This window comes from Cuculus canorus, chromosome 5, assembly GCF_017976375.1.
Source record: "Cuculus canorus isolate bCucCan1 chromosome 5, bCucCan1.pri, whole genome shotgun sequence".
In the NCBI taxonomy this organism is placed as follows: Eukaryota; Metazoa; Chordata; class Aves; order Cuculiformes; family Cuculidae; genus Cuculus; species Cuculus canorus.
Window position 1 is genome coordinate 4,909,217 of NC_071405.1, and position 12,066 is coordinate 4,921,282.

The 12,066-nt window shown below is 45.0% G+C and overlaps 1 protein-coding gene across 2 annotated transcripts in view; it reads left to right on the forward strand.

Moving 5' to 3' along the window:
* TMEM260 (transmembrane protein 260) overlaps positions 1-12,066 on the forward strand; it is a 40,251-nt gene that overhangs the window by 24,904 nt on the left and 3,281 nt on the right. The window contains exons 5-12 of one of the 2 annotated variants that reach the window (XM_054068475.1): positions 1,931-2,044; positions 4,725-4,904; positions 7,145-7,185; positions 7,550-7,633; positions 8,031-8,148; positions 8,570-8,742; positions 10,042-10,213; positions 11,456-11,604. In XM_054068475.1, coding sequence (XP_053924450.1) covers positions 1,931-2,044; positions 4,725-4,904; positions 7,145-7,185; positions 7,550-7,633; positions 8,031-8,148; positions 8,570-8,742; positions 10,042-10,213; positions 11,456-11,604 — 1,031 coding nt within the window. The remainder of the gene's footprint in view (positions 1-1,930; positions 2,045-4,724; positions 4,905-7,144; positions 7,186-7,549; positions 7,634-8,030; positions 8,149-8,569; positions 8,743-10,041; positions 10,214-11,455; positions 11,605-12,066) is intronic. The other variant, XM_054068476.1, reaches the window with a different exon arrangement.

Consider the following 12,066-nt stretch of genomic DNA (forward strand, 5'->3'; position numbering starts at 1 on the left):
TTTCCAACCACTTACACATTTCACGTGCCCACTTTCCGATGGGATTTTCAGATGTAATTTTCAGAAGCAGTTAAGGAGCTTGTTTCAATGGGTTTTGGGTGTCCTATCCCGTGACTTGAAGAAGCCAGGCTGCCAACAGCAAGCTCACACCACTTTCATAACTCTTGCAAACATGACCCAACTTCAGGGCTGTGTTCATCAGTATACTTGAAAGATTACTGAGGTTGTCCTGAGTCCTGCAGGGCAGCTCTGAAGGCCACATATGTTTTTCTGAGATTATAGCAGGGTTTCCCATGTCAAGGGAGTGTTCAAAGTTCAGTGCTGGACAGTCAATTAAAAATGATCAGGTGATCAGGAAAGCCAACTGCATCCTCGGCGGAATCCAATTAAATGTTACAAGCAAGTCAAGGGAGGTGATTCTCCCCCTCTGATGACTCTGGTGAGACCTCACCTGGAGTCCTGCGTCCAGTTCTGGAGTCCTGAGCACAGGGAGGACCTGGATATGTTAGAGCAAGTCCAGAGGAGGCCACAAAGATGATCCGAGGGCTGGAGCACCTCCCATATGAGGACAGACTGAGAGGGTAGGGGTTGTTCAGCCTGGAGATGAAAAGGCTATGGGGAGACACTATAGCAGACTTAGAGAACTTAATAGGGGCCTACAGAAAAGCTGGAGAGGGGCTCTTTATCAGGGAGTGCAGGGATATGATGAGGGACAGGACAAAGGACAACAGTTTTAAGCTGAAACAAGGGAGATTTAGATGAGATCTTAGAAAGAAATGTTTTCCTGTGATGGTAGTTAGACCCTGGCCCAGGTTTCCCAGAGCAGTGGTGGCTGCCCCATCCCTGGAGGTGTTGGAGGCCAAGTTGGATGGGGCTTTGAGCAACCTGATCCAGTGGGAGGTGTCCCTGCCCATGGCAAGGGGGATTGGAACTGAATAATCTTTAAGATCCCTTCCAAACCAAATCATACTGTGATCTCATACACCATCCTTACCAGAGACTGAAGCAGGGGCAGTGTTCTGATGATAGATGGAAATGTCATACTCCTGAGGAGAGGCTGACATTTCGACCACCAAGGAGCTGCCATGAGGCGTGGCTTCAGGTTGTAACATGGATCAAGTGGCCAGTGGTGTACATGGCACTGACCCAAGGTTTCTATATGGAGTTGCTCTTGTAGCCTTATCCTACCCGACTGAAAAAAAGGCCTTGGCACTGCTCTGATGGTGTTGGGACAGAGCAGAACATAGCGCAGAAAGAGACTTTCCTTAGCATCAGTGAGGGATGGCCGCAGCACCAGTAATGAACCTGTGAATAATCCTCACTGAGTACCAGAAATACCCTGCATCATGCTGCGTAGTCTGGGTCCATTACCTGTTTGATCAGAAAACTCTTTCCAAGATGCTTAAAAATGAGCTTTTAGACTAATGAGGGACATCGCATTTAAATCCCTTTGCTTAGGAATCCCTTTGCATAGCCCTGATTTTAGCTCTCTGTGCCTGAAGAAGAGGAACACATCATTCTTGTCATATAAAACGAGGTCTTTGGCATAATGGCATTATTTTAGGGGATGGCTTCTGAAAACTTTGCATCGTTTGGAGTTGTCTGCTGGGCAGTCTCCCTTGTGCAGCAGAGGTTCAGGACTTGGACCTCATTGCATCATTATGACATTGTGGTGCTACAGATGATCTCTGTGTACATAACAACATAGCTGTTCAGATGGACACTTCTTTAAGCCTGTTTTCTGTTGAAGAAATGAAATCTCCCTGTAAATAATCCAAACCAGCCTGTGTTACAATTGACTGGTGCTCACCAATGTATTTACCTTATAAATAAATAAATATGCTGTGGGCTGTGCTAAAGCTGTTTTGCTCTCTGGATGTTTTTGCAAACTGCAATTCTGAATGTGTTTTTTTTATTTTTCCTCTTTCAGATCTCTAAATTAGGTGCCTTTTGCTGTGGGCTCAGTTTGTGCAATCAGCACACGATAGTGCTTTATATCGCTTGTATCGTGCCTTGGGTTCTCGCCCGGCTTTTCAGAAAGGCGGTACGTATTTCGCTGACCTGTACCTCCGGTTTTGTAAGGTGGTGAGTAATTCTTCTTTCCAAGCTCTTGTGCCACTTCTGTGTTGATATACAAGGAGGAATAGTCCGTGTTCTCCCTAAACTATTCAGTGATAACCCACTGAAGTTGCAGTCCAACAGGCTTGACACTAGAGTCAGCAGCACACTTCAGGGGCTTTGCTCACACCAGCGATCAGCGACCCGCTTGTGTCTCCTGGCACAGGAGTGCTCTGCCCAAACTACTTGTGAGCGACTACAGGACCAATATTTGGAGCTAAAAACTGCTCAGCGTAGGAAGTAAGAACGTGTTCCATGACCTACCAAGCAGGAAAGTGGATAAATATCTATTGTATGAAGTCACAGGCATGTACAGTCAGTGTGCGCTGCTTCTCCTGGCTGATAGCGCTGGCTTTCTCATGCCATCAGCTTATCAGGAGATGAGTTCCTGTTGATTCCCTGATGGTAAAACAAAAGCCGTGTCCACTGGTTGCAGAGCATCTTGTGGCTGCTGTTGAGAGTCAGAGGCAGATGGAATAAGCAGCATGGCAGGAAGGGTGCAGAGGCTCATCTCTAGAGGGAAGTCCTCTTCAGCATCTCCTTGGGTTGTGCCAGGCTCGGTGACCTCTAGCTCTGATGCAGCCAAGACTTGAGAGTCCTCTAAGAGATCAGCTCTCAGGTGAAGAGCATCTGGCACATGCCAACTGGAAAAAAACGAAAGGAAGGCTAACTTTTGGTGAAACAGCAAGTCCCTGATCCAGCCAAATGTGTCCCTTTCATCTCTTACCAGAGATCTCGTTCTCAAGATGTCTCTCCTACACCTCTTGAACTTGCTTGTTGTGTAAGAACACCTTTTTGCCTGCCTGGCTTATGAAGGTGGTATGCATCTGTGTGGATGAGGCTCCCGGATGACATTTGGGGGCCCTGCAATGCTCTTATCTTCTGGAGGTGGTCTGTGAGTGAGTGCATAAGGCTGGAGGCAGACATGTTGTAGAAAGTCTACTTTGCCCTGAGAACGGCCGTACATCTCAATGACCCAGCTGCTCCGATCGTTTTGCAAGTGGCCCTAAGAAACCTCCATCTCATCTCCCTCTCTCTTTTGCCCCTCAAAGGTGGCAGTTGGGTAGGTTTCTGCTGGGCCAGTCCTGCCTGTATTTTCCCACCCTCGACCTGATAAATCAGGTGTGATTCTGGGTGATGGCACAGGGAGTAACTAAGCTCAGAGTGAAGACATAATCTGCAAGAGGTAGGACACAACTCAGACAAGCTTGATCCAAAATTGTAGTATCATAGAATGGTTTAGGTTGGAAGGAACTTTAAAGCCCATCCAGTTCCAACCCCTCTGCCATGGGCAGGGACACCTCCCACTGGATCAGGTTGCTCAGAGCCCCATCCAACCTGGCCCTGAACACCTCCAGGGATGGGGCCTAACTACCGTCACAGGAAAACATTTCTTTCTAAGATCTCATCTAAATCTCCCTTGTTTCAGCTTAAAACTGTTGTCCTTTGTCCTGTCCCTGCACTCCCTGACAAGGAGTCCCTCCCCAGCTTTCCTCCAGGAACCCTTAAGTTCTGGAAGGCTGCTATAGGATCTCCCCATAGCCTTCTCTTTTTCTAGGCTGAACAAAAATCTCTTCAGCATCTCCAGCAAACCCCTTTCTGACTGTGCATTTCCTTTAAAACAATGAACTTCTGCAATGTATTTGTGTTCTTCAGATAGAGCTTTTTTCTTTCTTTTTTTTTAGCTGCAGAGAGACCTTTGTGATTTCCAGCAATGACAATCCTGTGACAATATAATATTCCTGGGAAATACTTCAGTCAGCCCAGTAGTGTCTGTTGCAGAAAACCACCTATTAAGAAGGATATTTGATGGAAAACAGTACATTTTTAAGTAAAAAAAGAGCCGTCTTTCTTCTGAAGGAACTGTGGCCACCATCGTTATCAAACCACTTTTTCCGCTCCGTAGATCATTGCTCTGAATGGTGCCTCTTGCCCATAACCCCAACCGCTGGAGAAGCGCTTTGATTGACAGGGCAATGGCTAACGATAAAGCAAGCATGCAATATTCTAGGGTGGGATTTTCCAAAGCACTTAAAGGAGTTAGGCACAGAAGTCCCTTTGAAAGTCTTGTCTTCCTGACCCCTTAGGCAGTCTTGAAAATCCCACCCCAAAAGTTGGCCTATCCAATTTAGCCAGCGTAATCGCGATAAAGTAAATGGCAAAACTGACTCCTGATGATGGTGATGATGTGTGTAGTTGTACTAGAGCAGCATATTTTTTTTTTTCTTGCCAGATGGAATACCAGCCAACTCTTAATCGCTGCAAAGTGGGTTATCTCAGCCTTGCAGTGCTTCAGCCATCTATGCATGTCATGCCATGATTTAAATGTGAAAGATGCAATGAGTATGATACTCATGAGTCCTAGCTAATATTATTTGCTTCACTTAAATTTCACCCTGCCATGCAAAGGAGATCAGTTTGATGCAGTTTCCTAGTAATCCACAAAATCGTAAGGTTTAACATAGCATTTTATAGGGACTTACTATAAATTGAGAGATCAGCTCTGTGTAAATATATTTGATGTTTTTTCTTTATCTATTCTTGAAGTTCCAGCATGATTAAACTAAAATAAACATTGTTATGCAATATAACATATTTTGGTGCAGGAATTGTCCCTAGGCCATTTGCTGAAGTTGGGTTTATGCTTCTTGGCTGGTTTGCTGCCTTATCTCTATCTGCCGGCTTCATCCTACCTCAATCGAGCCCGTTGGACATGGGGAGACCAGACAACTTTTCAAGGATTTTTGACCCACTTTCTCAGGGAAGAATATGGGACATTCAATCTGGTAAATAAGGGTCATTTTCTAAATGACTTTCTTTTAAGTTATGCAGCAGCAGAACCTTTCTGTTTGCGACAGTGAGTGGCTTGCGGGGGAAGAAATTGAAAATGTTTTCTTTCTGGTTTTGACCTTCTGATCCGTCAGTTTTACTGGGAATGGATCACATGGCTGGGAAAGCAAAGAAATAGGTCTTTTTGACTTTATGAGACGAGCTGTATTTACTGGGAGCTGTACAGGTGTCTCGCGTTTGTAAGAGCCCGAAGAGCAAACTGTGCTAGAAGGAGATCGTGGAATCAGAGAATGATTTGTGTTGGAAGGGACCTTAAAGCCCATCCAGTTCCACCCCCTGCCATGGGCAGGGACACCTCCCACTGGATCAGGTTGCTCAAAGGCTCATCCAACCTGGTCTTGAACACCTCCAGGGATTGGGCTTCAATTTTGTGGTTTTTCTTGTTTACTTATTCTGTGTTTTCGTTTTTATTTTAAGCTCAGCTATTTAAAGAGATCACAAACAGTTTTTTATTGCTTTAGGTTTAAAAGAGATTCTTCCAACTTACTCATGCTCAGTTGAAATGAGTGGTAGGTTTGGGGGCTCTCAGAAACCTCTGATTTGAGTTATTGACCGGTCTGTGCCCTTGCCAAGAGAGGGAGGTGCAGCGTAGGGTTTGCATCTGCCTCCTCCCACCCTAACTTAGATGGTGGTCTCTGGTCACCCAAGGCAAGCAAGCGCCCAGCACCCCTTCTGCCCTTCCTGCTTCAGGGATTTCCCTGCAAAGAGATGGGAAATCTCACTGCTTGGGGAAAAAAAAAAAAGAGAAGAAAGTATGGTTTACATATTGTGTCACTCTTGGGGTCCCAAAGCCCCACGTTCTCAGGTATTAAGCCCCATGCATACAGCAGCAGCATCCAGCTGGTGTGACACAGCGAGCATCATCGTTGCGTTTCAGCCTTCTTGTAGGATATGAAGCAAAAGACTTGAGAATTCCTGTTGCTGCCATTTAATCTTTCTAAAACTCCTACAGAGATAAGATCCACCCTCTGAAGGGCTTCTAAGATTTCCCCTGTTGTCCTGTTCCCAGCCATCTCCTGAGAATGAGACTCCGTTGGGCAGAGCAATACTAAGGCATGCAAATCCCTTAACTCCTTTCTCCATCAAATGTGATGAATTCAAGTTGATGTTCAGGAGGCTTAGGGATGGACTGCGTGTAATCCTGCACCACAAATCACATTTACAATGAACTTGTCTGAAGCAGGAGCAGTAAATGCAGCAAAATCCAAGTGTTTGGTCCTGACGCCATCTGGTCTTCTGTCAGAGCCCTGCCTGGATGAACAGACAGCTCTTGTGTCCCAGGCTTATGGGCAGGCAGAGTCAAAAAACCCCAGAAACAACACCTGGGAGAAGGTTCCAGCTGTAACCTAACAATGAGAAACGTCATCTCCCGCAAAGGAGCCAGAAGCCATCAGCTTCCAGCAAGGTGTGACTTCGCAAGAAACAAAGAGGCAGCAGTGATGCTTCAGGAGCTGTGGACTGGCTGTCCATCCTGTAACACTTTTATTTTTTAATTAAATCTTGAGTGCAATTAACTATTCTATTTTTATTAAGATTAATTGATCCTTCTAGACCTCCTCAATATGTTTACTTTATCTTTTATCTGTTAGCCACCACTTTCGCAACAAGCACCGATGAAGGTAATTCCCCAACTCCACCAAGCATATTCTATTTCCCAGACTTGTGCCACGAATAGCAAGTCTCTGAAATAAAAAATACCATTTATCCATGCAGTTCAGCCTCCTTTAAGGCAGAGGGGACAGGAGCAAGTCTGGTAAGCAAGCAGGAACTGAGGCCCAGGTGCTTGTCTCAGACTGTGGGGAGATGTCCCAGAAAATAATTGCACCGTCAGAGACCGTGGAGATCATAGTTAAACCATATGATATGCCAGAGTCAGGGGTAATGGGCTGATAGCACCTTGAAAAATGTTTATCCAGGTGGTAAATGCTGCTCAGTTGCATGGTGTAAAAGAAGAATGTGAAAGTAAATCTTGCAGTGAAGGTCTGAGTAGAGTTTGCTGTCTTGTTTAAGCAATTCCTGTTCCCTCTTGACCACTTTGGGGCACTGCCTGAAGGAGTTTTGAGAAGTTTTTGTGCTCAGGGCTCTGCAAACAGAAAATGAAAAGACTTTCCCTTGCCTCAGGGATATGGCAGTCAGCATGTGGGTTTCTCATGGATTTTCTTTCTTTTCAATCTAGGCCAAGTCCGAGACAGGATCCAGTATGAGAGAGATGTTGGCGTGAGTAAAATCTTGACTGTGGCTTTTAGTGGAGAGAAACCTGTTGGTGCTGCTGTCGTTTTGGACGAGGTGACTCCTGTCCTGCCTTTCCTCAGCTCGGTCTGGAGGTGGGGCCATGTGTGTCCAGCACAGGGACAGCATGCCTGTCTTCTATCCTTCCCATGGAAGGAAGTATGCCGAGTCCCTCTCCCCAGTGATTTTTCATTCAGAAGTCCTGACATATAAACCGAGCTCGTTTCCATTTCTGGTAGACTTAATCATAGCACAATAGGAATATGTTACGTTGTGCTTATTCTCTGCTTCTCTGGATACTTTCATTGAGTACAGGCAGCGATTTGGGGATGACCCATTGATTTCTCCACAGTTTTCAGCTGTCGCAGATGAAGTCAGAGCTCACCCTTCCCATCCTCGCCCTGGCACTCATCGCCTGTGTGACCACAGCACTGCCGTAAGTTGGAGGAGAATATTTGCTCCAGTGTGAATTCCCTTACTGGCTGCATGAGCAGCTTTCTTTGCCGTGTGCCACAAGGAGCTATTCTGCTTCCCGGTGCAAAAATGTCAGTAATTAGCTGTGGTCCTGTATTAATTAAGAGCAAATTATCCCTGCTCTTGTTAACCTGTGACTTTTTAGACAGCGGATTTAAAAATCTTGAAATCCTGATGCATTTATGCTTTGAAAACATAAGTTTTATAAATTGCAAAGGATAAGAAATGATCATCAGCTCCTTTTGTTGGTCTTCAGCTCCTTGTATTAAATGTGTTTATGTGGAGAGGTGTTTTCACACACACGTAACTTTTGTCTCTCTTTTCATTATGCTGCTAGAGTGCTATTTTATTTTTTATAGGACAAAGCAACAGAAATCATCCGTGATCTGTCTCTTTGCTGTAATGCTCTGTGTTTATTCCACCTTCTTTGCTTGGAGAGCAAATTTGGATATTACAAAACCTCTCTTTCTGGGTGTGGTAAGTCACAATCCAAAAATTTCTGTGGTTTGTTAATTTTTCCCTTCACCAAGGGAGATTTAGATTGGATACTAGGAAAAAATTCTTTTGTAAAAGAGTGATGAAGCACTGGCAGAGGCTGCCAAGGGAAGTGGTGAAGTCTCCACTGCTGGAGATGTTAAAAAACCACATAGATGTGGCACTTTAGGACATGGTTTAGTAGTCATGGTGGTGATCGTCTGATAGTTGGACTTAATAATCTTCAAGATCTTTTCCAGCCTTAACAGTTCTATGATTCTATAATTCTGTGATTTTTGGAAGAAGACTTAAGACCATTTACTCAGTAGTAGGTGATTGTCTTGAAGCTGCGTTAGCTGCAAAAATGCAGCTGTTTATTTTGTTTCCTTATGGCTGGAAAAACAGCTGGGATTTTGTTCCGTAGGTGGAGCGATTCTGGTTGCAGAGCAATGCCGTGGTGGCTGTGCTGGCTGGGCTGGGGCTGGCCATGCTCACCTCAGTCGGAAGCACTATGCTGGAGGGCAGTCGGGTGCTGCCATGGCTGGAGTGGCTTTCTGCTCTTGCTCTTGTCGCTTCTCAAGTTTGGGCGAATTACAGGTAAGAAATCCCCCGAGTACGTGTATTGGTGCAGCCTCGCTGGGGTCTGCAAGGTGCCATGCGTTGGAGTGCTGCTGTAAACCTCCTGCCTCTGTTCCTGGGGTTTCTGCCTTTGTCTTGAAGCGGGAGAGGCAGTTTTCATGTCCCACCTAAGCTTACAGGGTCACAGCTTGCAGGACCTTGTTTGATTTCCCTGAGGATCGCCAAGCATCAACTCCAGGCTGTAAATCGGGGTGTTGTGTAGTTGAAGGAAGAAAACTCTGTAGATACATAAATTTCTAAGAAAGAAACTTAAGAGGGTTTGCAGGATTCATTTGACCTGAACAGTCACCTCCTTCCTTTGCTTTACTTCAGGTAACTTTGTGCTCTAGGGTTTCTCTTAATTCTTTTTTCCTTCTTGAAGAGTTAGCATAGGCTTTCCTTATCCCATAACCACACCAAAGATTCTTCAGTGACTTGGGTTGTCAAACTTTGGAACAGGCTGCCCAGGGAAGTGGTGGAGTCACCATCCTTGGAGGTATTTAAAGGGTGTGTGGATGTGGCACTTAGGATATGGTTACGGGGTGAACTTGGCAGTGGTAGGTTTATAGTTGGACTTGATGATCTTCAAGGTCTTTTCCAACCTGAACAGTCTATGATTCTGTGATTCTGGGTAGGAATCAATGCAGTAGTAGGGGTGCTTAGAAAGAGGCTGTACCAGCTGGTGAAGTGTAGAGCATGCAGAACTTCATACACAGGAATCTTTCCTCTGCCCACATCTTTTCCCAAAGGCTGGATCATAGGTGAGACAGTCATAGCCCATGTCTTGAACCATGTCATAGAGTGTCCTCTTGAGTCCATACCTGGAGTGTGTGTGCACACGTTTGTTTAACAAAAGGGATCTAATCTCAGATAATGTCGATCTACTTCTTCGTGATGCTACAAAAACTTGGTGTTTTAATGCTTAATAAAAAGCATTGCTTAAAAGGACAAGAAGGATTTCAAACACTATATAGAACCATCATTTTACTGGCGCTTCCAGCTCCAACTAGTAAGTCTTTAGGTATAGCCCAAGAAAAAATGAGAATTAAGGTGAAGTTGTGTATTTTGGCAAAACTGCAGTGGCTCGTGTCTCTGGCACTGTTTTCTGGGGGACTGTAGACTAAACGCTCCATTTCTTTATCTCTGTTTCTCTGTAAATGGAGATAATGCAAATTCTGACCAAGGTGGACTTCACCTGTAGATGCCTGTTGTTGTTCTGGTGAGAGCTCAAGCCACACAAGTATCTGTTTTTAATCTGTTTTCGTCTGTTCTCTTAAGCACTTGCGATCAGAGCAACAACTATGTCGTTGATAAGTTTGCAAGGAATCTGCTGTCCTCTATACCGATGGGTGCAGTGATCTTGCTAAGAGGAGACTTGCCTGGGAATGCTCTTCGTTACCTCCATTATTGCGAAGGGATGAGACCAGATGTCACCTTAGTGGACCAAGAGGTGGGTTGAGAAGGTAATATTAAAAGAGGCAACAGCCTGATTTAAAAATAGGAAGCACAAGTTCAGTTGTTCCTTATTGTCTTCAAGGGAGTCTCTGTCTTCAATAAAATTCAGGATGCCGTAGTGGAATTGATTTTTTTTTGAAGGGTTGTGGGTGGCTCTGGGATGGAGCATGGCATGCAAACCCCATTCGAGCCCAAAACGCCAAAAGGGAGGCAACGGTAGGTAGAGAGAAGGGGAAGAGCAAGTCCTTCATCACAGCAGAGAGCCAAATGTGGCGCAGGGGTGATGTTTGCTTTGCTGAGGAAGCTTTGTCCCTGCTGTTTTCTGTGCTTGCACTAAAATACGTATGCTGGGGCAGCAGAAGGCTTCTGGGAACTGCTTTGAGGGCAGCAGGTCAGCAGTTGCCCTGTAGGCAATGCATCTTTGGGGTTTCTCCCAAGCTCTGTACCATGCTGAGTCTCATTCATCATTATGCCTCATTCCAGATTTAGTTTAGATATCGGGAACAAATTTGTTGCTGTGAGGGTGGTGAGGCACCGGCCCAGGTTGCCCAGGGAAGTTGTGGCTGCCCCATCCCTGGAGATGTTCAAGGCCAGGTTGGATGGGGCTTTGAGCAACCTGATTCAGTGGGAGGTGTCCGTGCCCACAGCAGGGGAGTTGGAACTGAATGGGCTTTAAGGTCCCTTTGAAACCAAACTTATTCCATGATTCGATGATTCCCTACATCCCCTGTGTTACCCCCAAAGGTGGTTTTGCAGATTCCTGCCTCTGTTTTTTTACGCTAAAATAGAGGTGCTGTGTGTCCCTAGGTCGTGTTTGCGCTCTTTCCTGTTTTCCTTAGAAACAGGAGAAGTCCTCCTTGCCAAAGGGGACACTGACAGTTCCACTGCCACATCAGTCCTCGCACCTGGCTTTGCAGCAAGGGTTTGTGACTTGTTGAGAAACCCAAACCCCAGCACCTCATATTTAACCAAACCAAAGCCTCGTGTGTCTCTCACCAGCAGCAGTTATTTCGGGTTTCCTTTGCCCCCTCAACAGAGAGCACCGCGTGCCTCTGATCAGAAACCATTGGTGACCTGTCTGATGGTGTGGTCCCAGGTGACTGTTGCAGCGGGAGGTGACCTTACTGAGCAAATAAAGCCATTCTTCCTACAGAAACCGTCTTCTGCAGCTCCTGAATGTAAAAAGGTTGAAAACCTTGTTTCTTGTTTTAATTTTGCTTATGTTTTTTGGTGATAGATGATGACTTATGAATGGTATTTACCCAAGCTGGCGAAGCATTTACCTGGTGTTTATTTTCCTGGGAACCGATGGAATCCTGTGGAAGGAGTATTACCCGATGGGACACTTGCTTTTAATCTCCATCGTTTCCTCAAAGTAAATAAACAGTAAGCGTTTCTTTCATATGTAACAGCTTTCCTAAAATCTTCAACCTTTTTTTTCTTGAAATTGTTTATGGAACAGCTTGGTACTGCATCCAAAAGACCAATTTTCTCCACTGACTTCCTCCCTGGTGGTGAGATTATTTTTGCAATTAAAGCAAATATCTATGCAGATGTAACTCCATCCAGTTATAATATTGCTTGTTACTTTGAGGTTGGTTTGCTTTTTATGAAGGAAAAACAAGAAGGTGATCAGCAGAGAGTATCTACTGCTTATTTTTTTTGTTGTTGTTGGAACAATTCATTAGAAAAAAAAGGAACATTCCCGTGTACTCAAAACGATGATGGTTGGAGAGCAAATTGCTGCTGATGCTGCTTCGTGAACATCGTGGCCAACTGATTAGCATAGAATGAATGTATTGCAGGAATAATCATCATATAAAAATAGCTTAGGAAGAGTGGAGAAAG